The following is a 27,257-nucleotide window of genomic DNA, read 5'->3' on the forward strand; positions in this document are numbered from 1 at the left end:
GCGGCGGAACCGGAAGCGGCGCGGCGGCCCACCGAGAGGGGAGCGGCCAGAGCGGCGCCATGGCGGCGGCGGCGGAGGAGGCCCGGCTGCTGGCCTGGCTGCGCGGCCCGGCGGCGGCGGGGCCCGGAGGCCCCGAGCTCTCCGCCTACGTGGCCGAGCTGGCGGCGCTGGGGCTGGCGGAGCTGGGCCGGGAGCCGGCGCGGCTGGCGGCGGAGAGGGCGCGGGTCGGGGCGGAGACGCGCCGCCTGGCCTTCGAGCACTACCGGGCCTTTATCCGCTCCGCCGAGTGCACCGGCCGCGCCGGCCGCGGCTTCGGCGGCATCGAGAGCCGCCTCGGCAGTCTGCTGGGCCGCCTGCCCGCCCTTCAGGACGCCTGCCGGTGCGGGGACGGGGACCGGGACCGGGATTAGCCGGGGCGGGGAAGGCACGGGAGGGAGCCGGGCGGACAGCAGAAAGAACCGGGGATGGGGTGAGGCTGAGACAGGGTCTGAGGGCGCAGGAGCAGCCCCGGGGGCGGGGGAGACCGGTGAGAGCTGGGCTGGCGGGTGGCGAGAGGGGTCCTGGTGCTGGGCCCAGTAAGGATCGGGGCCGGCTGGGACTGGGGGTACAGGCAGCACTGGGAGGGGGCCCTGGACGGCGCTGGGGAGAGGGCAGCGTGGGCGGGAGGGACCCTCGTGCCGATCCCGTCACGATCCCGCAGGAATTTCATGCGCGATGCCGAGGAGATCGCCTGCAGCCGGCGCATGAACAGCCTGACGCTGAACCGGCACACGGAGATCCTGGAGATCCTGGAGATCCCACAGCTCATGGACACCTGCGTCCGCAACGGCTACTACGAGGAGGCGCTGGAGCTCGCCGCCTACGTGCGCCGGCTGGAGAGGAAGCACAGCGGCATCCCTGTGATCCAGGTAGGCCCCGCTCTGCTCCTGCCCCACGGCCGCCCCGCGCCCGGCCCCCGCGGCTGAGGCTTCTCTCCCGCCCCAGGGCATCGTGGACGAGGTGCGCCAGTCCGCCCAGCTGATGCTGAACCAGCTCATCCAGCAGCTCCGCACCAACATCCAGCTGCCGGCCTGCCTGCGGGTCATCGGCTACCTGCGGCGCATGGACGTCTTCACGGAGGCCGAGCTGCGCATCAAGTTCCTGCAGGCGCGGGACGCCTGGCTGCGCTCCATCCAGGCCTCCATCCCCGACGACGACCCCTACTTCCACATCACCAAGACCATCGAGGCCTGCCGCGTCCACCTCTTCGACATCGTCACCCAGTATCGCGCCATCTTCTCCGACGAGGAGCCGCTCCTGCCCCCTGAGGGGCAGGCCGTCAACGAGGGAGCCATCTTCCACGGCTGGGTGCTGCAGAAGGTCTCCGAGTTCCTGCGGACGCTGGAGCGCGATCTCCGGCGCGGGGTGGGCGGCCGCCTGGACTCGCTGCTGGGGCAGTGCATGTACTTCGGCCTCTCCTTCAGCAGGGTGGGGGCCGATTTCCGCGGGCAGCTGGCCCCCCTCTTCCAGCGCGTGGCCGCCGCCGCTTTCGAGAAGGCGGTGGAGGAGGCGGTGGAAAAATTCCGGGAGGAGATGAATTCCTACACGCTCATCTCCGCCCCGGCCGTCCTCGGGGGCAGCGCCGGTGTGCCGGTGCCCGCGGCACAGCCGGGGACGCTGCAGCCGCCCATGGTGCTGCTGGACTTCCCGCCCCTCGCCTGCTTCCTCAACGGCCTCCTCGTCGCCTTCAACGACCTGCGGCTCTGCTGCCCCGTCGCCCTGGCCCAGGACGTCACCGCCTGCCTGGAGGACGCACTCGGTGAGGTAAGGTGCCGGGGGACGGAGCTGTGCCTTGTCCTGGGAGAACGCAGGGACGCGCTCGCCCTGCCCCGAGCGTTCATAGGATAGAGTCATAGAGTCGTTGAGGTTGGAAAAGACCCTTAAGATCATCGAGTCCAACCACAAACCTAACACTGCCAAGTCCACCGCTAAACCGTGTCCCTAAGCGCCACATTTACACATCTTGTAAACACCTCCAGGGATGGTGACTCAACCACTTCCCTGGGCAGCCTGTTCCAGTGCTTAATAACCCTTTTGGTGATGAAATTTTTCATAATACCCATCTAAACCTCCCCTGGTGCAACTTGAGGCCGTTTCCTCTTGCCCTATCACTTGGGAGAAGAGACCAACCCACCTCACTACAACCTCCTTTCAGGTAGTTGTAGAGAGCAATGAGGTCTCCCCTCAGCCTCCTTTTCTCCAGACTGAACAGCCCCAGCTCCCTCAGCCGCTCCTCAAGTTCTCTAGACCCTTCTCCTTGTTCTCCAGGCCCTTCACCAGCTTCGTTGCCCTTTTCCAGACGCGCTCCAGCACCTCAGTGTCTTTCTTGTCCCGAAACTGAACACAGTATTCGAGGTGCGGCCTCACCAGTGCCAAGTACATGGGGACGATCACTGCTCTAGTCCTGCTGGCCACACAATTTCTGATATAAGCCAGGGTGCTGTTGGCCACCTTGGCCACCTGGGCACGCTGCCGGCTCACACTCAGAATTAACAACTTTCCGAGGAATTAATGACTTCTTGCTTTTCACCCCAGGTGACCAAAACCATCCTGGCGTTCCACCGAGCGGAAGAGGCGGCTTTCAGCGGGCGGGAGCAGGAGCTCTTTGCCCAGTTCTGTACGGCCTTCCTGGACGACCTGCTGCCTTACCTCAACCGCTGCCTCCAGCTCCTCTTTCCCCCGGCACAAATCGCGCAGGCGCTAGGTGAGACCCCCGGGGATTTGCGTTTCTTGGAGGTGGGGGAGCCACGGGTGGGGGCAGAGCTGCCGCAGCGGCTCTGCCCCCACCCGTGGCTCCCCCCCGAGACATACTGGGCCCTGTCACCTCTGTGGGGGTTCCCCGTGGGCCCCCACACGAGCCCCCCCCCCTCTCTCCCGCAGGCGTCCCCCCAACCCAGCTGCAGCGCTTCGGCCGCCTGGGCCGCATCGACGTGGTCGCCCTCAGGGAGCCATTGGCTTTTCTCCTGCCGGCGTCGGCAGAGGAGGAACCGGCCCAAGAGAACACCCCACGCCCGGAGCGGGAATCAGAAGCCGTGGCCGGGGGGTCCCTGCCTGCGCAGGGGCAGGAGAACCCCCCCACCGGGGCTCTGCTGCCGGACATTCCCGAGGCCACAGGGTAGCGGGGCTGCGGCTGGGCCGGGCTCCGTCACCCCACGACGGGGGTGCGGGGGTCCCCGGTCCCTGCCTTCCCGCTGCCTGTACCCCTGCCCGCAGGACCTCCTGCCTGCACTCCCCCCCCCCCCCGCCCCCAAAAACCCACCGCCCCCGGGCGCTGCGGTTCCTCCCCGCCGCCAGGGGTCGCTCTCCCCTCCCGCCCTACAACATCGCGCCAGCGCTCGGCGGCCACCGTCGCTGCGCGCGCACGCCGGCCTCCATGGCGGCGCTAGCGGCGGGGCGGCGGTTGGCGGGACGGGCCCGGCCGGGAGCCCCGGGCCGGGGGTACGGGGAGGCGGCGGGTTGGGGAGAACGAGAACGTTCGTATTGGCGGGCGCTGCGGAGGAGGGTGCTGGGTCCGCCCGTCCCGCCTTTCGCTTCCCCTTGCCAGGTGGGAGCCCCGGTATTGCGCGCCGCCGCCGCCGCCGTGGCACCGGAACGGCTGGGCGGACCCGAATTGCGGGAACTGGCGGCGGCGTTGGCGGCCGGGCTGAGGCGGGAGCCGTGCCTGGGGTTAAGCGCCCCGCAGCTGGGCGTGCCGCTGCGGGTCTTCGCCGCCGAGCTCACCCCGGCCCGCTGCCGCCGGTACCCGCCGGCCCTGCGCCGCGCCCACGGCATCGAGCCCTTCCCGTTCCGCCTGCTCGTCAACCCCGCGCTCCGCGTCCTCGACGCCCGCCTCGTCACCGCTCCCGAGGGCTGCGCCAGCCTCAAGGGCTTCTCCGCCTACGTCCCCCGCCACTGGGCCGTCCACGTCTCCGGTACCGACCCCCGCCGGTCCTGCCCGTCCCCCGCCCCGGGTGGGACACGTTCCCCCGGATCCCCCACCGCCCCTGCAACTCTTGACCGCCGCTTTCCCGGTCGGCAGGCGTGGACGAGCACGGGGAGCCGGTGAGCTGGGAGGCGAAGGGCTGGGCGGCCCGCGTCGTCCAGCACGAGATGGACCACCTGGACGGCATCCTCTACGTCGACCGGATGGACAGCCGCACCTTCACCAACGTCGGCTGGATGGAGCTCCTGGACTGAGGCCCGCCGTGCCGGCAGGCAGGTGCCCGGCCACACCGGCTGTCCCGGTACCTCGTCTCGCCGGATCGGAACTGCAGTGACTTCTCCAGCGCGGAGCCGCGCGGGGCGGGGGGGCTCTCGCTCGGCTGTACCGCGGGCAATACACACTGCGAGGGCTCAGCGCGGCTCCCGGCTGTTCCTGCCCGCCTTCCGCAACCCCCCCAGTCCGGCCTGGGCCCTGCCCGGCTGCTCCTCAGGTCCGGGGGGGGGGAAGGGGGCAGGTGTAGCCAGGAGGAGCCCAGCCCTCACTGCCCCTTGCACCTGAAATTATTTTACGGGTCTAGGAACAAGAGCTGCTGGTGGGGGGGAGGGATGGGGGGAGAACCCCCTCTCTGGGGCTTCTGGTGTGGGCAGCCGGGGGGGTGGAGGTGCTGCAGTGGACACAGTGGAGGGGAGCAGCAGGGGTCGGGGGGGGCAGCAGGGCCGAGGCTGGCTCGGGGATGGCACAGGGGGACACAGGGTGCTGGCTGGGGGGGGGGGGCAGCTGCTGGCAGGAGCCTTCAGGGCTAGTCCTATGGCTGCTTCGAGTCCTGCATGCTCAGGGGGTGGGGGGAACAAAGCCCGAAGCAGCCCCCCCGCCCCGCCGCAGGCACAAATCCCTGGCCAGGACGGCTGGAGCATGGGGAGTCCCACACCCCCTCACCCAGGAACAGGCAACAGCTGCCAGGGCCTCCTGCCCACACATGGCGGCAGCGGCACAGGCAGAGCCCGAGGCCTCGGCCCTGGGGCAGTGGGTTTGGGGGGGGGCCGGGCTGGGTCCCCCGGTGTGGTCAGAGCCTCAGGGAGGGGCCGGGCACCAGCTGAAGCTTTCAGATTGTTTTTATTTTCATATAAACAAGACAGAACCCAAAGCAGCATTAATTTAAAAAATAAAAAAGAGCAGGAAGAAGAGTGGGGCAGGGCCAGGGGGAGCACCCGGCCACCCAGGCCATGCTCAGACACCGCCCCCCCCCCCCAATAGTGTCAGCCCCCCCAGGCCGTGCTCCCCGCGCCCCGCTGGGTGCTGCGGTGCAATGGGGTGAGTAGTGAGCGGAAGATGAACCTGTTTGGCACGGCCGGCGGGGCGGGAGTGGGGGGGGCGTGCGGCAGGGACCCCCAATCCCCACCCCACCCCCCCTGCCGCCCTTAACCTTCCTGTCCAAAGTCCTCCGTGAATTTCTTCACCTTCAGGAGGTCGTCAGCGTTCACGGTGGGGCGGGTGGTGGCCAGCGAGCGCAGCATGTCCGACTGCAACAGAGGCAGAGACGGGCAGCTGAGACCAGGCACCGAGGTGGGGGTTGGCACAGGGTAGGCACCCCCCCGACCCACGCCATGCAGCTCTGCCCATCCCCGTAGTGCCCTGGGGTGCTGCCCCGGGCCGGGTGCTGCGCCCCAGTAAAGCTGGGGGCTGGTGTCTCGGGGAGCGAGGAGCTGTATCCGTAGGCGGCCGCACCAGAGGAGGGACAGGGAACCGGCAGGGCCGGGGCCGCAGCGTTGCTGGGCCGGGGCCAGCCACCGCCCGGCAGAACGGGTGCCCGGTGCCGTGCCGCGGCGGCCACGCTCACCATGCAGACGATGGGCTCCATCAGCTTGTCGCTGGGCACCTCCATCCAGGTCATCTCGGTGGCACCCGGGTCACCGGGCGAGCATGGTGTCAGGAGGTCGTCCACGAAGGCGCCGGGGGTGGTACGGGAGGGACCGCGGACCTGCGGCAGAGCCAGGCGGCACGGGACGGTGGCCACGGCACCAACGCCAGCCGCGGGGGGCCCACCGCCCTGGGAATGGACACCCCCCCAAGGGCTGGGAGCAGCCCACGCTCACCTTCTTGAAGTGGGTGGCCGACTGCACCTTGCGGACGGGCTGCATCAGGGCGTCCCGCACGATGATGCTGATGTCAGCCCCCGAGTAGCCATCCGTTTTCCGGGCCAGCTCCTGGATGTTGGCCTCCGTCAGGCAGTGCGGGGTGTTGCCCAGATGCAGCTTGAACATCTGGGCCCGCGCCGCTTCCTCGGGCAACGGGATGTAGATGCGCTTCTCGAACCTGAAGGCAGTGCAGGCAGGCGGGGCGGCATGAGTCCCATGCTGCCAGACCCCCTGCCAGATCCTGCCAGGGCACAGCCCCGCGGCTCCGGCAGCAGGACTGGGGGGGGCAGCTGTGTCCTGCTCACCTTCTCCTGATGGCCGAGTCCAGCACCCAGGGGATGTTGGTGGCACCCAGCACCAGGATCCCATCGCTGCTGTTCCCCACACCTGCCCAGGGACACAGCAGGCGGATGGCTCAGAGCAATCCCCAGGGAACGGTGGGATGCAGGCATCCAGCAGCTTCTCCGGCACCTGCCCGCCCCATCCTTCTCCCCCTCCCCCCCCCCCGCCGGCTCGTCCCGCTGGAAGCCCCACGTACCCTGCATCTGCACCAGGAACTCCGTCTTGATGCGCCGGGCCGCCTCGCTCTCGTTCTCGTTGCGGGAGCCGCACAGCGAGTCCACCTCGTCGATGAAGATGATGGAAGGCTTGTGCTGCCTCGCCAGCTCAAAGAGGTTCTTCACCAGCCTGCGAACAAAGCAGGGGACAGGGTCCCCGCTCAGGGACCCTCCACAGCACCAACGGCACCCAGAGCCCCTGACTGCCCCGGGGTGAGGAGCCCCACACACCACCGGCTCCTCCTGCCCCTGCCCGCCCCGGCAACCCTCTGCTGGCACTGAGGCGGCGAGTGCCGTGCCAGGAGAAAGGCCATCGCCGGGCTGTGGAGCCTCAGGAAGGCCTGTGCTCTCCCCTGGGACACATTATCTGCATTAATGGGGTTCACCAACGCCGGTGGCTCCTCTGCCCTGGCCAGAGCTCTGGCACTGCCAGCCCGGCCAGAGGGGAGGCCGGGAGCCAGCCTGCAGCAGCCATGCATCCCTGCAGCCAGTTTACTTCTCGCTCTCTCCCAGCCACTTCGACATCAGGTCCGAGGATGACACGGAGAAGAAGGTGGAGTTGTTGGCCTCGGTGGCCACGGCCTTGGCCAAGTAGGACTTGCCGGTGCCGGGGGGCCCGAAGAGCAGGATCCCTCGCCAGGGCGTGCGCTTCCCTACAACAGAGGCCAGTGTCATGGCTCCCCTGTCCCGGAGCAGGCCGTGTCCCCGTGGGCCCACAGGGAGACGCGTCCCCGTTGCTCGGGATCACCTTCCAGCAGGCGCTCACCCCAGCTGCTGCCCTGTGGCACCTTCTCCGTGGGTGAGCGGCAGCCGCGGCATTACCGTGACACTCACCGGTAAACAAGTGCGGGAACTTGATGGGCAAGATCACGGCTTCCTTCAGGGCTTCCTTGGCTCCCTCCAGACCGGCCACATCACTCCACCGCACGTTGGGCTTCTCCATCATGATGGCACCTGCGAGGAGGCAGCTCTGCTCACGCGGCCCCACGGAGACGGGCACCGTGCTCCCGACATCTGCCGAGAGCCGGGAGAGCCAGACCCCCTGCCCCCCTCCCTCCCCACACCTCCACCCCACCAACCCCACTGCCCCTCAGCACAGAGGCCAGGCTGGGGGCTACCAGACCCCAGCAGCACGCCCCTGAGCTGCAGTCCCACCACCTGTCCCCCCTCCCCGCAGCCACCCCTCATGACGGCTGCTCAGGAATCCCTCCACCCACCCCGCAGACAGCCAGCACAGCCGTGCCCGCCGCAGCCCCTCACCCATCAGCTGCTCCTGCAGCTTCTTCTTCTCGGGGTTCTCGCCCTCGCTGTCACTGTCGCTCCTGGGGAGAGGGGACACAGGTCAGGAACGGCACCGGCTCCGGTGTGGCAGCAGGGTCCTGCCAGCTCCACCGTTGGGCAGGGGGGGCCCTCACGCCCCCACGCACCCCTTGTTGTCATTCTGGGACTCCTTGACCGGCTTCTTGCCCTGCTTGTCTTTGCTGCGCAGGTACTCCTTCAGCTTCTCCGCCCGGTCCAGGTACTGCATGCACTTGGCTCGGATGCTCTCCTTCGCCTTGTCGCTGGGAGCCTCATCTGCAGAGACACCCCCAACACCCCCCCCAAGCATCACCCGTGGCCCCGCGCCACAGCCAGCAACCCCGCCGTCCCCTCCGGAGCCCCCACCCCGAGCCCCGCGGGCTGTAACCGGGGAAGCAGGGGGGACGGGACACCGTCTCACATTTGATGGCGTGCAAGAAGTACTCCACGGCATGCTGGTACAGCCGCAGGGCCTCCTCGTAGTTCTTGGCCTTGTCCTCCTCGGTGGCTTTGGTGACCAGGTCGATGGCTTTCTGCCGGGGGAGGGCACAGCGCCGTCAGCCGGGGAGCGGCACCGGGGCCAAGAGCAGGATCAGGCCCTTCCCTACCCCCCCCCCCCCCCTCCCGCCACCGAGGGGGCCGGGCCGGGCCGGGCCTGCTCGCAGCGGGGTCCCCTTCCGTAGCGCCCGGCGGGGCGCGGGGCAGGACGAGGCCGCCCCAACGGGGCCTGGCACCGGGGCGGAGTGAGGCCTTCCCCCGGCACCGGCACCGCCCGAACGCCGTTCCCCGACCCTCACCGCACCGGGGCAAGGTGAGACCCTTCCCCGCAGCCCACCCCCACCCCCCCCTCAGGCACCGGGGCAGGGTGAGGCCTTTTCCCGGCCGGCAACCGCACCGGGGCCGGGTGAGGCCTCCCCGGTGCCGCCTCACAGCGGGGCGGGAGGAGGCCCCGCCACAGCCCGGCTCGGGGGAAAGCGGAGGCCGAGAGTCCCGGCTCCGGCAGCCCCGGCCCCGCCGTACCTGCAGGGTGGGCGTTGTCATCTCATCGCCCGGTGTCGCCGCTCCTGGCGCGGCCCGGCCCAGCGGCGGCGGCGGCGGCGGCGGGGCCCGCGGGACCGCCCGCCACTGCGGCTGTGCGCGCCGGCGCCCCCTGCCGGCACCCGCCGGTAGCCGCGCCGCGGGGCGGGGCCTCGCCGCGCCACGCCCCCCCTCAGCCGCGCCACGCCCCTCGGAACACACACGGCGCGGGGGGGGGGGGCGAGGGTGGGCACACGCGTGTGCAGCTCGACACGCGTGTGTCCCCGCAGGGACCCCCGCGGCTGTGGGCAGCCGCACATACACCCACAAGCACACGCGTGTGCGCGCACCACACACGCACACCCCCCCCCCCAACCACCCGGATACGTGTGCAGGCGCCCGCACACACCCACGTCCACACCCGGACCCGCGCGTGGGCACACCTACGGACCCGGCTGGGGGTACGGGCACCCCCTGCACCCCCCCCACCCGTCAGCGTGCACACACACAGAGTGTACACAAGTATAGTGTGTACACCTGCATCCACACCCCCCCACACACACACACACGTGTGCGTGCACACACCCCCCCCCCCCCCCGAGTGCCCATACACAGCCCCCAAATACGTGCCGGTACCTGTGCCCACCGATGAGCCCCCCCACGTGCTCCCACTACGAGACGCCCCAGTCCCCCCCTACCCAGCACCCCCCCCACGCCAGGCTCTGTCCAGTACATCCCAGTCTCTCCTGTACTGGGCAGCCCAGCACTGCCCACCCCCCCGACATGTGCTGTACTGGGAATTAAGTGCCACCGCCCCCTCCCCCCCCCCCAGGCACTGTAACAGCCCCCCTGTGACACCCACCGCCCCCCCGGACACCCCCAGAGTGAGACTCAGAGACCCCAGAAAAGGCAATCTGATATAAATAGCGATTTACAAAGAATACAAAAATAGAAGGGGCGTGCGGCACCCAGGGCTGGTGCTGGGTGGGCGGAGGGGGGGGGCAGGACCTGTAGTGCCTGTGTGCAAGCCACAACCCCAGGCCGGGGGCTGGCACCCCCTGGCACCCCACCAGACCCCCCCCCCCCCCAGCACCCAGCCAGCACAACCCCATGGGAAGCAGAAAAATGTGCAGAGTTTGGCTGAGGGGGTAACAGGGCCTCAGCCGGGAGGGGGGAGCCCGGGGGGGGTCCCACTCCCACCATGGCCGGGGCTCCCCCCAGCACCCTGGGGTGCAGGAGCTGCCCCCCCTCCCGGGGGGAGGGAAAGTACAAAAAGCAAAAGTGCATCAATCTACACGTCCTGCCCCAAACCCACGAGGGGCCTGCGAGCCCCCCCGGCAGCGCGGGGCCGGACCCACGCAGCAGCTCCCGGGCAGGGGGGCACAGGCTGCAGTGGGGGGCAGGGGGAAGCCCTGGGGGCAGCCCCGGGGGGCTCCCCAGGCAGCCCCCAGCCCCTCTGCCCCGGGGCAGATTTGTTTTCCAGCTTTGGGAGGTTTGGGGGCAGCGGGGGGGGGTCGGGGGGCTGCACCCTGCCTGCCCCCCCCCAGGGATGAGCAACCCGGGGCTGGGGGCAGCCCCGTCCGTCCCCGCGAGGGCCCCCAGTAAGACAAGTGTGTGTTCCCCACCCTGAGCGGGGCAAGGGGATCCCATGCTGCAGCAATGCCGGGGGGGGCTTCGTGGCCCAAGCCCCGTCCCATGCAGGGACAATGTGACCCCGTTTGGGGGGAGCCCCAAGGCAGGGAGGGCGCTGGCTCCCCCCAACGTGGGTGGGGGGAACACCGGGGGTCCCCCAATTGGGGGGGAGGGGGCCAGGCTCGCCCCGCTCCAAGGCACAGGCGGTGAGATCAGTGATGGCTTCAGGCCCCGGGGGGGGTTAAAGCTGGTGTCTGTGCCCCGGCCCCCCCTTGTGCTGGGGGGGGGGGGGGGCCGGGACCGCCAGCACGGAGCAGGAGAGGCTCACCCCCATGCCGGCACAGCCGTCCTGCCATATCCCCGGCGGCTCTCGGGGCAGCGAGTCCCAGCCCCGGCAAGGCACTGGTGGGGCTGGAGGGGCGAGGGGGGGGGCCCCTCCGCTGTCCCCGGCTGGTTTGTGGTGGGGGCCGGGGCCGCCTACGCCAGCAGCCCCATGCGGGTGACTTTGGCCGAGAGGAAGGTGTGCAGGATGAAGACGATGGGCTTGGGGCAGGAGTGCAGGTCCAGCGCCTGGGGGGGGAGATGGACAGCAGTGTCAGCCCCACCACCGGCACACCAAACCCCCGGGGGGGCACCGGGGGTCTCGCAGCCGGGGCTGGGGTCTCCCAACCGACGGTACCAGGCAGCCGTGATGCCGCAGGGATGGGGGGGGGGGAAGCAGGAGCTACCCCCCTGGAGGAAGACCTCCCAAATCGGGGGGTGAACCCGGCTGCCCCCCTCCTCACCAGCTCCCCCTCGGGGCCCCCGAAGTCCAGGTAGAGGGTCCTGATGCCGTCGTCTGCCGACATCTTCAGCCTCTCGTAGGGGTAGCGGAAGAGGACGCTGCCGCCCGGCTCTTCCCGGCATATGGTGAAGCCGCCCTCGTAGTGGATGGAGAGCTGCACCTCCTGCCCACCCAGCGTGCAGCCTGCGGGCACACGCAGGGCTTAGCCCCCCCGCCTGCCCTGCTGCCTGCGAGACCCCCCCCCCCAGAGCGGAGATCCCCACCGGGCAGCCCAGGTCCCGCTGCGCCCTCGCCCTGCCGGCACCCCAGAGCCCCAGGAGGGAAAAGGAGAGCCCCAGGGGTCCCCCCCGCCCCGCAGAACTCACCCACGGTCCCCCCCACCCCACAGAACTCACCCACGGTCACTTCCTTGACCAGCTCGGCGGCGGCGTGGCAGCCCTGGACGAGGACGCGTGTCCAGGAGGAGAGGTCCCGGTGGGTCTCCACGCGGAAGACGTGCATCTCCACACCCTGGCGAGAGCCCGTCCGGGTGGCGAAGGTGAGCTCCGAGCCCAGGGAGGGCGAGCGGCGGCCCGAGCCCGAGTGGACCAGCCTGGGGAGGGGGGCAGGAACGGATAGGGAGGGGGTCAGGGGCACGACGGCAGCGCCAGCACTATGCCAGCACCGCGCCAGCACCGCGCCGCTCCGTGCACTCCGGGGTCTTTCCCCCTGCTCCGGCGAGAGGCAGAGCCAAGACACAAGCGGAGGAGCTGGATGCGGCCGAGGGGAGCTGGTCCCCGGAGGATGCAGGCAGAGGGGTCCAGCCCCCCCGCTCCAGCCCACCTGGTAGCCACCAGCGGGTAGCTGTGGCAGGGGGAAGCCCAGGCGTCCCTGGTCCAGGGCATGCCGTCGTACAGCAGCAGGTCTTTCTCCGTCACCGCCATGAGGACCGGCCGCCACTGCTGCCGCCCTCCGTCCAGGCGCGCCTGCGAGAGACACGAGGGCACGGTGAGGGGCACCGGGGGCTGCAGGCACCCGCCGCTGCCCAGGCACCCCGCTCCCTGCGCCCACGGCCGGGCTGACCCCCAGCCAGCGGCTCCGCTTTGCCGGGCTCTCGGCAGCGTCCGTGTAAAGCTGTGCAAGGCGCCGTGGCCAGCGGCCATCCCGAGGGGACCCCGCTGCCGGGGCCGAGCTCGCCGCGGTGCCCGGGCAGGCTGCGGCTCTCAGGCAGTGAATTCATGGAAAAGCGAGGGGGTGATGAGCGTCTCCAGCCGGGAAATCCCAACAGGAGAGGGGACCGAGGGCACGGAAAGCGCTGCCTTCGCCGGGGCGCAGCCGGCCGGCCAGATGGGGAATGGGAGAGCGGCAGAGCCCGGTGCCCAGGCCGGCGGCAGGGCTCTCCAGCAGCCACGCGGCTGCAACCACAGCCCCATCGGCGCTGCTGACCGCGGGAACGGCACCAGACGGGCATCTTCGGCACAACCCCGGCCGTGCGTACCTGCTCAGCCAGCCAGGCGATGTGCTTCACCTCCCTGCCGCCGGCCGCGGCGCCGCCGGTGCCCAGCATGGCGTTGAGCTCGGCCAGGACCTGGGGGAGCAGGGCGGTGATGTTGGCGTGCAGGGCCGTGAACCAGGAGTGCGCCGTCGCCGTGTCCTTGCAGCGCAGGATCAGGGTGTTCCTGCTGTCCGGCGAGTGCAGCTCGATCAGCCTGCGAGGGGACGCGGCGCTGGGTGAGACGGGAGCAGCGGCACCTGGCTGAGTGTGCCCCTGCCCGTGCCCAGCCCGGCAAACTGGCCGCACTGGTTTGGGGCTCTGGCCGTGCCGGGGAGCCACCAGCGCAGACTGGTGCTAGCTCTGCTGGCAGGCAGAACTGGGGGGATTTGCAGGGCCCCCCTTTTCATAGGCAGGGGAGGCTGCCAAACACCCCGGGGGGGTAGGGGGGGCGGGCCAGCACAGCCCTTGCCCCAGCCAAACCCCCGGGACTTTCCTTTCACAAATCAGCAGGGAAAGCGGGAGGTCATGGTCGCAGCAAGGGGCAGCCCCCAGCCCTGTCCCGGGGGGTCCGTGGGGAGCAGGGTCCCCCATACCGGCTTGGAGGGGGGGGGGCACGGGTAGCCCCTGCCCTCACCGGTTCTCCAGGTCGGGCATGCTGAGGTTCCTGGCGGCGAAGCACATCTTCAGGGGGATCACCTTGCGGTCGCGGGGGCCCTGGTGCTGGGGGGAGCCTGAGTCCTCGCTGCCGCTCAGGCTGGGCGACTGCGGGGCGGCCCCCTCCCACGGCAGGTCCGACACCAGCGAGGGCTTCTTGATGTAGGGGGTCACCTCCCGCATGAACTTCACTGGGGGGGGAAGCAGGGGGGACAGGTTACAGCTGGGCAGGGGTCCTGCACCCCAGGGATGCTCTGATCAAAGGGGTGTCTTGTCATCCCCCCGAGCACGCACAGGGTCTCGGCCAAGCCTGGGGGGCTGCGGGACCCCTCCCAGCAGCACCAGCACAGCCCACATCCCAGGCAGCTGAACTCACGCCCCCCCCCCGGCCTCGTGTTGCAGGCAGAGGACAGGCAGCGGGAAAGGGGGGTACCCTGCCTTCCCACCCCGGGGAGGGGGGCAGCAGCCCTGGAGAGACCTGGGGACCGGGCCACGGCCCGGAGCGTCCCACCCTGCCCTGAGACGGAGGTGTCCCAAGCAGGGGACGGGCGCTGGCGGCTCATCCCCGTTACCGGCAGCCGGCGCGGGCGTAAGGAAAGGGAAGGCGGCGCAGCACAATGGGGCCGGGCAGGAGGTCAGGCTGCAGCCCATCCTGAGCCGCCCCGGCCGCCTCGCTGCGAGGACAACGCCGGCCAAGTTTCCAGCGCCGCGGGCGCTGATGGCAGGCTGACCCCACGCTGCCGCCGGCGCCTGCCAGCAGCCTGCCTCCGCTCCCGGCAGGACGAGGAGGAGGAGGAGGATTTGAGGCCAGGACATCCCGGCTCCATGCTCCTCTCCAGGCTGGCCAGGAAGGAAGGAGGCACCGGCTCCTATTCCCCCCGGACGGTCTCTCCCTGAGCACCACCCAGCCCAGCCAAAGCAGAGCCCCGGCGAGGCGCCAGCACCCCGGAGCCCATCCCAGCTCCGGACCAGGAGCCGCGGAGCCCGGTTCATCCAGCCCACGGTGCCGCCGTGGGTTGACCAGCGCCAACGGCTGCGCCAGCTGCCAGGCTCGGGGAAAGCCAACGCCTTCAAGATGTCAGGGAGCGTCAGCCGAGCCGCCTGCCAGAGCGGGGATGAGGCCGTGCGGGACGGCACGCTCGGCCAGGCAGGAAAGCTGCAGCCGGCGCTGGACCCCTGCCTGCCGTGGCCCCCCCGGACACGGCTCCCCGGCCGGCACGCATGCCGTGAGAGAGCAGCCTGCCTGCGCCGAGCCCCGTCATCCCACCCCCAAAGGAGGAACGCGCTGGGAACAGCGACGTCCACGCAGCCTGGGGCAGCGGGGAATTAAAACCAACCAAAAAAAAAAAAAAAGCAAATAAGCTGTAATCCGCTGTGAAACGAAGCTCCCCGCCGCTCGGTGAAAGTGTCCGCGGAGCTGGCACGATGCCGCAACGCAGCCAGGCCAGCCGGCCCACCGGCGCTTTGCCGGAGCGGGAACGATGGCGGCGGCAGGGCCCAGGTCCTGCTCTCGGCCGGTCCTGCCACTGCCGGACCCCGCGGTCCCGTGGGCAGACGCCTGCCGCGGCCCAGGGCTCGCCCGCCGCAAATCCCCCCACGGCGCGGGCAGGGAGATGCCGGCAGGGATGGGGAGCGGGCAGGCTGGCCCCCTGCCCTCCCGCCGGATTTGCTGAGCCGAGCAGCGTGGCGGGGTGGGGACGTGCTGCCACGAGGCGCTTGTCCTTGCTGCGGGCAGCAAACGAGTTAATATTAGCCTCCCGCCGCGCTGATCCCGGGATTACCGCCGTCCCCGTGCACCCCTAATCCCGCTGCCTGGCCGGGCAGGGCAGCGCCGGCGGGGGTAGCGGCAGCGGCGGCAGCTCCCGCTGCGGGGCCGCTCGACAGCTGTTTGCCAGATGTGAGCAGCTGCCTCCAGCGCCGGCCGGGAGCCCGGCACCTTCCAGCCAGTCCCCGGCAGGGCTCCAGCCCGCGGTGCCGTGACCCCACGGTGCCAGTGCCAACCTCCGCCGGGGCACGACCACCACCTCCCCGAAGGCCAGGCTTGCCGAGAGCCCCCGGAACCGGGAAGGCAAGAGACCGAGCCGGGCAGCCGGCGGTGCGGGAGCCCAAGCGTTGTGCCGGGGCGCTGCCGGAGGAGCGTGGGCTCGGCGGGGCTGCAGCCACACTGGTGGCTCTCCGCGGCGGCTGGGACCAGCAGGCAGTTGCTGCCAGGCTGCGCCAGCTCGGCCACCGCGGGAAGCATGCCCTGGCACCGAGCGGATCCACGGGACTGTGTCTGCCGGCGGGGACAGCAGCAGAGACAGCTCCCTGCTTTCGGGGAGATGGAGCTGGCACCCAGGCAGCGGCACCTACCACCACCTCTTCTGCTTCTGGTGAGCCGGCGGCCAGCGCACAGCCGCCCCGGCACAGCCGCTGCCACCCTGCCTACGCGCTCACCGCAAAGGAAACCCGGCCGCCGCCTGCACCCCTCGCCCGACCTGCCGCAGGAAGGCAGCTGCTCCGGCTGCACAGCAACGCCGGGTTAGTGCTGGTTTTACTGGGACTGAGTCCCCATGCACTTCCCGGACGGCATCGGTCCGTCCTCGAGGCCAGAGCCCCCTCCTACCACCGGCACCCACACCCAGAGGGAAGACACCAAAGAGGTTTCCCCACGTTTGCACATAGGTCAGCTCTTGCAACCGGCCTTCCCCTTCACCAGCGCCTGGCCAGCCCGTGTGCCCGCCGGCCGCCAGTTCTGCCCGCAGCTCCCCTGCAGAAGCGGAAGGGCTCCCTTCCCCCAGCGCGCCGGAGCATGCCAGAACGTGCCGTGTGCCTGCAGGCACCCCGGGAGGAAGGTGCCTGGAGTGGGTCCCTGCGGCCAAACCCAGCACCCAGGGCGGGGGCTGCCAGCCCCACTGGGGTGCCGGTGCAGGGCTGGTGCTCCCATAGTCCGCCACCGGCTCAGGGCCCGGGCGAAGCCCCGGCACGTGCCCGGCAGCCCTGCCTGCCAGGGCGGTCGCACCTCCAGTGACTGGCGAGGAGGAACAGGGTGGGATGACGCAGCCAAGGTCTTCCTCAGCTCCTCTCCAGGGCCCGCAGATGCCAGCCAGGAGCCAGACGGTTCTGTTGGGCTCTGGGGCAGCCGCAGCCATCGGATGAGCAGCCCCACGGCCCCGACGGGAAGGGAAGGGGCGGCTGCCGCGGCGCCCGTACCCTTGGCGGAAACGAGGGACAAACATGCCGCGGGGCCGGAGCTCTGGCGGGACAGGATCAAACGGCCGGGCGGCACGAGACAGGAGCGAGGGGAAGGACGCGGTGGGGAGACGGTGAATCCGGCGCAGACCCCTGTGGGGACTCTCGCTGCCTCCGACGGTGGCCCTGACCCGCCCGGTGTTTAAACACCGAGCCCAACACCGCAGCTGCACCTCGGCCCCCACAGCACCCCAACCGTGGCCGAGCCACACAGAGCCACCCCGTGCCAGGTACGGCTGCGCCAAGGAGCCCGTCTGCCTGCCCTCACGCCGGCGCAGCGTGCCGGGAGCAGGCAGGTGAGCGGGAGCACCTGCCACCGGCGTCAGCCCAGCCCAGCCAGGCACAGGCGACCAAACCCCGGCACGCACCGGGCACCGCATCCGCGGAGCAGCCCCACGCACCAGAGAACAGACGGCCTTGCTAGGACACCAGGACGGCGTGTGCGGCACCACGGACCTGCACGGACCATGCTGACCCACGGCACGGGCGGCTCGCGTCCTCCCGGCTGCCCAGGGCGCGGCACCCCACGGCACGAGCCCCGTGCCACGCACCGCCGGGCCAGCCGGGCCCTGCCCGAGCTTGTCGGGCTGCCGGGAACAGGTCGGGCAGGAGCCGGTGGCTCTGGCAGGCCAGCCCCGAGCCGGCTGTGCCGCCAGCACGGAGCCCACGGGGACACGGGCAGACCCCGAACTCACCCCCTGGGGAGCCACGGCCCTCCCCGGGGACTTGGGGGGGCACAAGCACCCACCCCAGGGGCTCTGTCCCTGAAGACGGGGGACACACTGTCCTGGGGGGACACTGCAGCCAGGGGACTCCAGGTCTGTCGAAGGGGACCCTAGCTCTGTCCCGGGGGGGCACAGCTCTGTCCCGGGGGGGGCACAGTCAGCCGAGATGGCCCGTCCTTGTCCCCACCTGGGAGGGGTCCCCGTCCCACCACAAGCAGGAGCGCCCTGGCCGGGCAGGGGACACCCCTGTCCCTGTCCCCATGCCAGGCGGGGGCACGCCGGGACCCAGCACCGGGGTTGGGGGGGTGGGCAGACACGTACCGTGAGCGGGGTGGGGTGGGGGGAGTGGGGTCCCACAACCGGAAAAGGGGCCCAAGGCGGGGGTCCGGGAGCCCGGTGACAGCAGCAGAGGGGGGGTCGTGGGACCCGGTCATGGGACGGGGGCGGGGGGGAGCACCGGGAGAGGAGGGAGGGAGAACCGGGGGGCCGGTACGGAGGACGGGGAGGAGGGGTTAGCCGGTACCTTCGAGGATGACCTCCCTGCCGGCTCTCTTCAGCGCCTGGACGGCTTGATCGTGGGTGGCATCCCGGAGATCGACGCCGTTAACGGCGAGGATGGCGTCGCCCAGACGGAGCGCCCCGCTCCGTTCCGCCGCCAGCCCCGGGAAGATACGCGAGATGAGCACCGGCATACGATTCTCCCGACCTCCCTTGATGCTGATACCGAGCCCTCCCGCCTCCGCCTTCACCACCCGCACCCTCCGCACGCAACCGGGCGCCGCCTCCGCGTTGCCGTTAACCACGCCGTTAAGCACCGCCGTCTCGCCGCCTCCCGGTTCCGCCGTCAGGCTCAACGCTTCGCCGCTCAGTTCCGCCGCTACCCGCACCCAACGTTCCCGTAGCAGCAGCTCCAGCAGCCCCGCTTTACAGGCGCGGGTCCACACGGCCATGCCGCTCGCCGCTCGCCGCCGTTCACCGGGAGAAGGGGCGGGGCCTGGAGGAGGGGCGGCGGGTGTGGGCGTGGCGCGGCGGCCACACCTCCCGCCCGCATGGCGCGCTGCGGTAGGCTCTGCGCGGCGGGAGAGGCGGGGCCGAGACGCCCCTCCCCTCCCTCCGGCGCGACCAATCGCAGCAGCGGCGGCGGATCCGCCGCCGCTGCTGCGATTGGTCGCGCCGGAGGGAGGGGCGGTGAAGCCCCGCCCCGCGCTTTATTTCCCGCCCCGCGCTTTATTTCCCGCCCCGCGCTCCATTTCCCGGGCTCTGCCTAAAGCCCCGCTTAGCAAAGCCGCGCTCCCCGCTCGTTTCTAGGGCAGCGAGCCGGCAGCTGCTCCTAGAGCCAGAATTTTCCCCCAGAGCCCCTTCCTCGGGGATGGGGAGATGTCCTTTGGGGGTACAAGGCGAGGGGAGTGGGTCCTGTACCTTCAGGACCAACCAGCCTGCTTGGTCCTGCTCGGGAGGGTACAAGCGCAAACTGGAAATGGGGTACTGGTGTTACTGGAAGGGCCGGAGGAGAAGGTACGTGGCTTTCCAGCTAACAGCCACCGCAGAGGTGCATGTGCCGAGAGCGGCGGTTTGGCAGAGGGACCCCACTACACCCCAGTTCCACCAGCATGCAGCTGCAGGCTCTGGTTTGGCAAGCCAGCACCTCTCCCTGGGCACAGAGCAGGGGCAGATGCTGCTCACCCAGCTGGGGATGTTGAATGTGGGTGCTGAGCACCAGCAATCGCCATCTGTCTGTCCATCCAAGGGATGGGAGTCCACTACCCCAGGCAGCACCCCAGTGCCTACCGACCCACCCAGTTGCTGGCCGACACTGGGAAAGAGAAGCCAACACTGGGACCCGACGCTGCCCAGCAGAGCAGCCAGTGAGAGGGCAGGAGATTCTGGGTGCCACCTTGCCCCACAGCCCCGGGAGGAGGACCGGCATGGGCAGGAGAGAGCCGTACGAGGTGGCCGGGTCCTCATGCTCAGGCCGGTGCCAACCTGACCCGCTGCTGCGAGAGCAGGGAGCCGTGCAGGGCAAGGAGGAGCCCCGAGCCCGCAGCCGTACAGAACAGCGGGGTTTATTCCTACAGCACACAAGGAAAGCAGCACACACAGTTTCTGCGGCTAGAGGAGATGGTTCTGCTCTCAGGTGCCAAATTTCTTCTGTTGGATGGGCAGTGGCAGCTGGGTCTTGATGTCCATGATGGGCCGCTCCACCATCACGAGGCAGTTCTCGTCCAACAGATCCGCAAAGAGCAGGGGCTGTGGGGCAGGGAGGGGGCAGGAGATAAGAGCGTGGTGCCGGCCCCCCTCTGCCTCGGCTTGCCAGACTCAGCCACGCAGAGCGGCCCTGCAGCCGGCCCTGCAGCCGGCTCTGGCTTAGCCGTAACCAGGGGCATTGCTTGGGGGTGTGTGCTGCAGGAGCTGCTGGGCGACCAGAGCCCATGAGATCGCAGCAAGCGGCTGCGCCGTGACAGGGACTGAGACCAAGCTCTGCTCCGCCGCTTGGGCACCCGGTGCTGGTATAGAACCAGGAACACCTGGGCACAGGAGCTGGTGGGGCCGCAGGGACCATGGGCACAGGGCACCCCCAACCCCACCAGCACCCCCTCCTCGACACAGCACACACCCAGCAACACCGTCACCCACCTGGAACTTCTTGCAGATCTTGAAGGCGTGGAGCTGCCGCTGCCTGGCAGTCTCCGGGAGCTGCTTCAGGGTGCTCTGGTTCATCAGGAGGGCACTGTTGTCTGGCAGGGGCTGCGAGGAGAGGGCACGGCACACGTCAGTGCTGCCTGGGACCACCACCACCACCTCGGCACCGCGCACCACTCCCTCCGCTCCCCGCAGGCCCGGGCAGGGGAGATGTCCTGGGCACAAACCCAGCCCTCCCGACCCGGCACGCAGACTCACCAGGGACTTGTCGAGGACGCAGAACATGTAGATGTCGTGGAGCAGGATGTGCGAGGGATTCTTGGGGTTGAAGGTGATGTGGGTGATGGGCGAGTCCCTCTCCAGCCAGACCCTGTGCAGCCCGCAGTTCTGCACCATGCGGCTCCAGGCCGTGTACTGCTTCTCAGGGATGCTGAACTCGAACAGCTGGAGAGGCAGAAGAGGGCAGATGGGGCGGCTTGTGAGGTCCGGTCCTCCCTGGCGTCACCCCCACACGGGCAGGCTGCGAGCGCTGCGTGGGGACAGGCTCCTGCCAGGGACAGCAGGCAGCGAAGGCCAGCCGGGTCCCTACGCCCGCCCGGAGCCGTGGCTCTCCTGCAGAGCGGTGCGGCCAGAAAGCCCAGAGGCCAGGGAGAGAGCCGTGGGGAAAGGGCCAGGGTCAAGAGGAAAGCTCCTACCTGCTGGTCCGAGTAGGCAATAACGAGGTTGTTGGTGACGGGGTGGATGGCGAGGGCCGTCACCGCACAGCTGTACGTGGGCACCGTGCAGTGATGCTGCAAGGCAGGAGGACAGCACGCTGACGGGAACAACCGGGGCTGCCTGTGACCCCCCCCTTCCCACAGGCCCAGCCCCAGTCCTGCTCCGGGGACGCAGCAATGGCTTACAGGGAGGGGACCTATGCGCTGAGCCCACTGACACCCAGCCCCCCAAGGCAGGAGGGCAGTGGGGGTCATTCCTCCAGAACCTGCTCCTACCTTGAAGCATTTCAGGTCGTAGACGTGGATTGCCCAGTCCCCGCCGACTGCGGCCAGCCAGTGCCCGTCTGCGCTCGATGCCAGCAGGTAAACGGCCTCGGGGGACCCTGCAGAAACACCCTCACCGGCTGTAACGGGTGCTCAGGCCTGCAAGGAGCCCCAGACCCACTCCCAGGGAACATCCAAACCCACATCCCCCCTGCCTATCTGTGCGCCCCGCTCCCCCACCTGTGTCAGGCCACGAGGGTGGCACAAACACAGGGCAGAGGCTGTCAGGGAAGAAGGACCCCCACACTCCAGGGCAGGAAAGGGGGGACATGTTGAGCCCTGCACACCCCTCTGCACCCATGGCAGGGAGGGGACACGGAGCCCAGGGACCCCCCAGCACCTCCCCAACACCCCCAGCTCCCCACCAGTCCAAACCTGAGGGTGGCCGAAATGTGTGCAGGTGTTTGCAGCCCCCCGGCTCCACCAGCTGGAGGACGTGGACGGAGCCTCGAGCGGAGGCAACAAAGAGGCTGCCAGAGTCGGAGGAGAACTGGAGCTGGTAGGCTGGCAGCAGCAGCTTGGGCACTTTGGGGACCTTGAAGGGGGGAGAAAGCAGTGCTGACAGCCACCGACCGCTGCCACCCTCGCTCCCTGCAAGCAACTCTGGCCATGCCAGCCCTCCGGGACCCCGCAGCCACCCACCACCTCTCCCCAGCAGCGGGACGGCCCGTCCCCCTCCTCACCTTCTTGATGCTGACGCCATCACCCTCATATTGCACTCGGTAGAGGTGGAAGCGGGAGGCTGTGGAGTAGGCAACCCAGCCGCCACAGGGCGAGACGCAGCTGCAGTAGATGTGCTCCGGACCCTGGAAAGGCAGAGAGGCCGAGTGTGGCCCGTGAGATCCCCCGGCGGCTTGGCACACGCAGCTCAGCCGTCAGAGGGAGAGCGGAGGGGCAGGCACCAGGGTGGACCCCCAGCCCCGGCTCAGCCCTACCTTGCTCTTGAGCTGCACGAGGTGCTCAGGCATGCGGCACAAGGGAAGGACCTCGCCATCCTTTCCTGGGATGACAAGAAACCGCATGGCACATCAGTGACGGTGGGGAAACGACAGGGGACCTGTCGAGCAGCTGGGGATCCCAAGGGAGCAGCACCCAAGGGAGAGCCCAGACCCTTCTCCAACCTCCCCCGAAGCTGAACTCCCCAGGGCCTGTCCCAGCTCCGCTGGAAGCATGAGCACAGCCTCGCACCGGCCGGGCAGCCTGTGCCCAGGCACACACCACGATGGGAAACACAGCCCGGCCTGTGGCTGTCATGCCAGCGCAGGGCTGTGGGGACGAAGGAGCCCGAGCTAAACCACCCCTCCGCTGCCCGAACAGCAGGACCGTTCATGCCCGAAATCCTGCAGGCAGCCCGGGCTCTGCCACAAGACTCGTACCGGAGAGCTGGGCCTTGCAACTCACCGGTCTCGTCAGTGGAGCCAAGTCTCCAGAGCTCCAGGTGCTGGGAGAACTGGAAGAGGAGCAGCCGGGCTTTCCTGGCACAGGAGACGAGGCGTCGCTGTGTGCAGAAACGGGCAGACTGTCACGAACCCGCAGCCTGGCAGAAAGGGCTGGGCCAAAGCCGAAACGCCCTGGGGGGCTGGAGACGCCAGGGCGGGGGAGAGGAAGGACTCGGGTCCCATGGGATGGGAGCCCAGAGATGGAGACCCAGCAGGACCAGCAAGACGGGCTTGCCAACTTCTACCCACTCTGTGGCAGGAGCCTCCAGACGTGCCAGGGCCAGGGAGGGGACTCAGCAGGGCAGGGAGGGGACCCAGCAGGGCAGGGAGGGCCAGCCTTCTCCCGCAGGAAGAGCCAGCCCTGCCAGCCTGCCTTGCCAGGCGTGAGACCCCGCTCAGAGCGGCACTTACGTGGGGGAAGGTGAATTTGCGGAGTGCGGCGTCATAGCCCTTCTTCTGCATCTTCTCCATCAGCGGGCGGATCACCAGCTGGGCGTCCAGGCCTGAAAGCCAAGCAGAGGTCAGCCAAACCGGTACTGGGGGGGAGAGACCCAAGCCCTCCTCGTGACCGCAGCCAGTCCTACCCCCAGAGATAAGAGCCGTTGAGCTGTGTGCCACGGCTCGCACGTCGTGGGTGTGATGCTGGAAGGGCTTCGTCCGCACCCAGCGCTTCTCCAGGCTGCCCATCTTCACTGGCAGCAGCTGAAACTGGTAAGTGGCCCCCGTCGAGGTGCCCACAATGATGCTGTCCTCCTTCTGGTGAGAGAAACGGGGACGGGGTTTGCGGGCACAGACTGGGAAGAATGAAAGGGCAGCACCGGGAGGCAGGCAGGGACTGGCAGCTTCTCTCCCAGCCCTGGTCCTGCCGGACCAAAGGCACCGAGCCAGGCAGCTCCTGCCCGAACACCCCTGGCCCAGCACACAGGAGCCCAGACGGGCCCTGGCTGCCTGGGGGGCACACGGGGGGACTTGCCTACCTCCGACACGGCCAGCGAGAGGACGGCCGAGGTGCTGACAGTGTGGGACTCCATCAGCGTCCCTCGCTGCCAGTCCCAGAACTGCACCCTCCCAAAGGAGTCCGAGGTGATGACGGTGCCGCTGGAGAGGAAGGCGATGCTCCACACGATGCACTCGCGCCTCACCTTCAGCACGTGGTAGTTCACCATGATCCTCTGGACGGTTTGGCCTGAGAGGCAGGAAGGACGGTTGGGGGTGACAAGGGGATCCCCTCAGAGCGTGAGACGTGCCGGTGCTGGCGGTCCTCGGGGCAGGGGACAAGGGACAGGCTGGGCTCACGCCTTGGGCTGTGAGTTACCGGAACAGACGTCGAAGACGCGGAGGAAGTCGATGGAGCCGGCCGCTATGTGAGTGTCTGACGGGTGCCAGGAGAGGCAGAGGATGCGGCCTGTGGGGAAGGAAGCTCCCGGTGTGACTCCGTGGATTCACAGGCACTCGGTCACCGGGAGTGGGGCAGCCGGGATGGACAGAGGGGACAGAGGGACGATGCCGCCGCAGTACCGAGCCCTCCCGGACTCACCTTTCCGCCTGTCCAGGTTCCGCTCAAACTGGATCCCCCCCGGCACGACTTGGAAGAGCTTAACCGAGCCGTCCTCGCAGCCGATCTGTGGGAGGGTCGGGATCAGCCCCGGTGGGCCGGGCGGACCCTCTCCCTCTGCCAGCACCCCAGCCAGGCCGCCCCTGCTCCGGGGATGGGAGAGCCATCCCGGTCCCGGTCCTCGGTCGCACTCACCGCCAGCTGCGTGCCGCTGCTGTTAGCCGCCATGCTCCAGATGGGCCCCCCGCAGCCATCGACGGAGCGCGCCACGCACAGCAGGGCCAGGTCGTACTCAGTGATGTCCCCGCTCAGGCCGGCTCCGAAAAGCCGGTCTCCCGCCGCCCAGCACAGCGCTTCCACCGACCGGGCCTCATGCCCGGGGATCACCTGGGGAGGGAAACCCGTTACCCTGCTGCACAGCCCAGTACGGCCCAGTACGGCTCAGTACAGCCTGGTATGGCCAAGTATGGCTCGGTGCGGCTGGGTACAGCCCAGTATGGCTCAGTATGGCCCAGTATGGCTCAGTACAGCCAGGTATGGCCAGGTACAGACCGGTACGGCTCACTACAGCCTGGTACAGCCAAGTACGGCCAGGTATGGCTCGGTATGGCCCAGTATGGCCAGGCATAGCTCAGTACGGCCAGGTACAGCCAGGTACGGCTCGGTACCGCCAGGTACGGCTCGGTACGGCCAGGTACGGCTCGGTACGGCTCAGTTCGGCCAGGTACGGCTCGGTACGGCTCAGTTCGGCCAGGTACAGACTGGTACGGCCTGGTATGGCTCAGTATGGCCCGGTATGGCCAGGTACGGTGCAGTGCGGCCCGGTACAGACCGGTACGGCCAGGTACAGACTGGTACGGCCAGGTACGGCTCGGTACAACCCGGTACGGCCAGGTACGGCTCGGTAGGGCCCGGTACGGCTCGGTAGGGCCCGGCCCGGCCGCCTCACCTTCTCCTGGAAGTAGTTGGCGGCGAAGTTGTAGACCTCGACGGCGCCGTCGGTGCGGGCCAGGGCCAGGCGGCTGCCGCGGGGCTGGCAGGCCAGGCAGCGCACTCCCGCCGGCACCAGGCCGAAGAACCGCACCCGGTGCACCTCGAACTCCCCCATCCCGCCGCGCCGGGACCCCCGCGCCGGGACCCGCTCCGCCCCACGTGCGCGCGGCGCAGCCGGAACCGGAAGCGCCCTCTCCCGGGGCGGAGAGGGAGGGGCGTGGCCGGAAGCGGAAGTAGCAACGCGGCGCCGGCGGGAGATTCGGGCGCTGCCGGGCGAGCGGCTCCGGCCCGACCCGATCCGGGGGTGCGGGATCGGGGCGGGCGGGGGGGTCGGGGGAGCGGGTCGGGGGCTCGATCGGGAGTGGGAGGCGGGAGCGGCCCCAGCCCGCAGAGCGGCCCGGCCCGGCCCCGCATCACCGGGGCCGCTGGAGGGCACCAGCGCCCCGCGCAACGGCGGCCCGGGGCGGGGGGGGGGGGGGGGGCTGCGAGGCCCGGAGGGGTGGGGGGAGTCTGGGCATGGGGGTCTGTGGGGTGCGGGGGCAGCTGCAGGGCCCGGGATGGGGGGGGGCTGGGCATTGGGGGGGTACGAGGGAAGGCCCCGGGGCGGGGGCTGGGGGCTCCCGCCGCAGCGGGGCCTGCCCGTGTCCCCCCCGCGCTGACCGTGTCTCTGCCGGTGCTTTGCAGGGCCCGGAGCATGGTGCAGATCGTCATCTCCAGGTGAGGCTACCAGCCTTTTTGGGGGGGGGGGGGGGTTGCTGATCCTGCCCCCGGCTCTACGCCCGCGGCCCCAGGCAGGATTGGAGCCGTGGGGTGAAGGTGCCTCTCTCACCCACAGCGGGGGTGCTGGGGGCCTGGCGCAGTGGGTGCTGGTGGAGCTGCAGGGTGAGGTTGAGCCCCGGCAGAGTGGCGAGCTGGCGGGGAGCCTCCTGGGAGACCTGCACTACACCCGTGAGGTGAGGCAGGCCACGCCGCCTTACCGGGGGACGGCTCCGGCAGCCGGGATCCTGCCCGCCCTCACCCTCTGCCTCTCGTTGCTCTCTCTAGGGGGTCCCCGTGCTCATCGTGGGCCACCACATCCTCTACGGGAAGGTGGTGCAGCTGGAGAAGCCCTTTGCCGTCCTGGTGAAGCGGGGAGCCGGCGAGCCCAGTCCCGCGGGGCTGCACGCCTGCTACACCGTCACCGCCCTCATCAAAACCAAGCTCCTCTTCAAAACCCGCCCCAAACCCATCATCACCAACGTGCCCAAGAAAGTGTGAAGACTCGGGCCAGCAACTGTGAGCTCTGCTCTGCTGCCAGGCAGCCCTGGGCACTGTTGCCAGGGCTCAGGGAGATCCAGGGCCAGCCCTGGCCTCATCCCTGTCCCGTACGGAGGACTCCCAGGGCCACCTCGGGGTGCTGGGTCCTGCATCTGGGTACCCAGAGCCCTTCCCAGGTCACCTGTGCCCCCTGTAACGACTTCATTCCTGCGAGCTGCTGCGCTCTGGGGCACAAACGTGGCCACTGTCCCAGGCGAGATGTGTCCTGGTGGGCAGTGACCTCCCCCCAAGCCCAGGCAGGGCTGTCTTTCCCATACACCGCCCTTTCTCTGTGCAAGTCTTTATTTTGACAAATCCATCAGGATATAAAAAACAGACTTTTCCAAAATATGAAAAAAACCCGCAGGTTAAAAAATAAATAGATTTACAAACAATTAGCAATAAGTATGAATACCAAAGAGCTACAAAAGTCTCCTAAAAAACCTCATATTAAATTAAACAAAACAATCTAAAAGCTCAATTGTAGAAAGGTTTTTAAGCCCTGAAAAAAAGAGGGCCCAGGGGAGACGACCGGGTAAATTCCCTGGGGAGGGGAAAGGTTGGGAACCAGCTCTTCCCCGCCCTCCTCTGCATGCCCAAGCCCAAAACCCAGCGTCTCCCCGCTGTCTAGACAGACGCCAGGAAGGCAGCAGGGTTGGTACAATGGGGCCACGGTGACGCTCCGGCCAAGCCACGGCCCCGGTTTCCCCTGTTTCTGCATGCTGGGATCCCCCCCTTGGCTCTTTGGCAAAGCTGAAGGGAGGTGCTGCCCTCCTGGGGCAGCCGGACCCCCTCGAAAGGGGCTGGAGGGAGCCACGGGGGGGG

The 27,257-nt window shown here is 69.2% G+C and overlaps 6 protein-coding genes across 7 annotated transcripts; 3 read left to right on the top strand and 3 right to left on the bottom strand.

The window, feature by feature from the left end:
- Positions 1-20: 20 nt before the first annotated feature.
- Positions 21-3,278, top strand: COG8 (component of oligomeric golgi complex 8). Its single transcript, XM_052797503.1, has 5 exons — positions 21-379; positions 701-908; positions 985-1,803; positions 2,575-2,743; positions 2,920-3,278. Exons 1-5 carry the CDS (start codon positions 60-62, stop codon positions 3,156-3,158), a joined length of 1,755 nt encoding a protein of 584 aa, XP_052653463.1. The 5' UTR covers positions 21-59; the 3' UTR covers positions 3,159-3,278.
- Positions 3,279-3,283: 5 nt separating this feature from the next.
- On the top strand, positions 3,284-4,374 carry PDF (peptide deformylase, mitochondrial). The gene has a single exon (XM_052797504.1). It carries the CDS (start codon positions 3,413-3,415, stop codon positions 4,082-4,084), a length of 672 nt encoding a protein of 223 aa, XP_052653464.1. The 5' UTR covers positions 3,284-3,412; the 3' UTR covers positions 4,085-4,374.
- A 681-nt stretch (positions 4,375-5,055) lies between these two features.
- VPS4A (vacuolar protein sorting 4 homolog A) lies at positions 5,056-9,111 on the bottom strand. 2 transcript variants are annotated; one of them, XM_052797789.1, is made up of 11 exons: positions 8,973-9,111; positions 8,374-8,485; positions 8,081-8,228; positions 7,914-7,972; positions 7,488-7,607; positions 7,150-7,306; positions 6,635-6,783; positions 6,402-6,483; positions 6,055-6,274; positions 5,799-5,939; positions 5,056-5,481 (listed from the first exon to the last, which is right to left on the bottom strand). In XM_052797789.1, the coding sequence occupies exons 1-11, from the start codon at positions 8,991-8,993 to the stop codon at positions 5,380-5,382; spliced, it is 1,311 nt and encodes a 436-aa protein (XP_052653749.1). In that variant the 5' UTR covers positions 8,994-9,111; the 3' UTR covers positions 5,056-5,379. The 2 variants fall into 2 exon arrangements, with proteins under 2 accessions (XP_052653749.1, XP_052653748.1); XM_052797788.1 differs by having other exon boundaries at positions 7,914-7,975.
- Positions 9,112-9,956: 845 nt separating this feature from the next.
- On the bottom strand, positions 9,957-18,455 carry SNTB2 (syntrophin beta 2). The gene is made up of 7 exons (XM_052797787.1): positions 17,993-18,455; positions 13,494-13,704; positions 12,863-13,073; positions 12,208-12,350; positions 11,781-11,977; positions 11,387-11,568; positions 9,957-11,171 (listed from the first exon to the last, which is right to left on the bottom strand). Exons 1-7 carry the CDS (start codon positions 18,417-18,419, stop codon positions 11,079-11,081), a joined length of 1,464 nt encoding a protein of 487 aa, XP_052653747.1. The 5' UTR covers positions 18,420-18,455; the 3' UTR covers positions 9,957-11,078.
- Positions 18,456-19,516: 1,061 nt separating this feature from the next.
- UTP4 (UTP4 small subunit processome component) lies at positions 19,517-25,328 on the bottom strand. The gene is made up of 16 exons (XM_052797506.1): positions 25,093-25,328; positions 24,339-24,530; positions 24,126-24,210; positions 23,904-23,993; positions 23,566-23,774; positions 23,173-23,344; positions 23,000-23,091; positions 22,551-22,647; positions 22,085-22,149; positions 21,833-21,955; positions 21,525-21,684; positions 21,102-21,208; positions 20,805-20,900; positions 20,368-20,553; positions 20,104-20,214; positions 19,517-19,716 (listed from the first exon to the last, which is right to left on the bottom strand). Exons 1-16 carry the CDS (start codon positions 25,249-25,251, stop codon positions 19,600-19,602), a joined length of 2,061 nt encoding a protein of 686 aa, XP_052653466.1. The 5' UTR covers positions 25,252-25,328; the 3' UTR covers positions 19,517-19,599.
- Positions 25,329-25,348: 20 nt separating this feature from the next.
- CHTF8 (chromosome transmission fidelity factor 8) lies at positions 25,349-26,913 on the top strand. Its single transcript, XM_052797508.1, has 4 exons — positions 25,349-25,440; positions 25,821-25,853; positions 25,972-26,089; positions 26,181-26,913. The coding sequence occupies exons 2-4, from the start codon at positions 25,831-25,833 to the stop codon at positions 26,391-26,393; spliced, it is 354 nt and encodes a 117-aa protein (XP_052653468.1). The 5' UTR covers positions 25,349-25,440; positions 25,821-25,830; the 3' UTR covers positions 26,394-26,913.
- The last annotated feature ends 344 nt before the right edge of the window (positions 26,914-27,257 follow it).

Source organism: Harpia harpyja, chromosome 9, assembly GCF_026419915.1.
Source record: "Harpia harpyja isolate bHarHar1 chromosome 9, bHarHar1 primary haplotype, whole genome shotgun sequence".
Classification (NCBI taxonomy): domain Eukaryota; kingdom Metazoa; phylum Chordata; class Aves; order Accipitriformes; family Accipitridae; genus Harpia; species Harpia harpyja.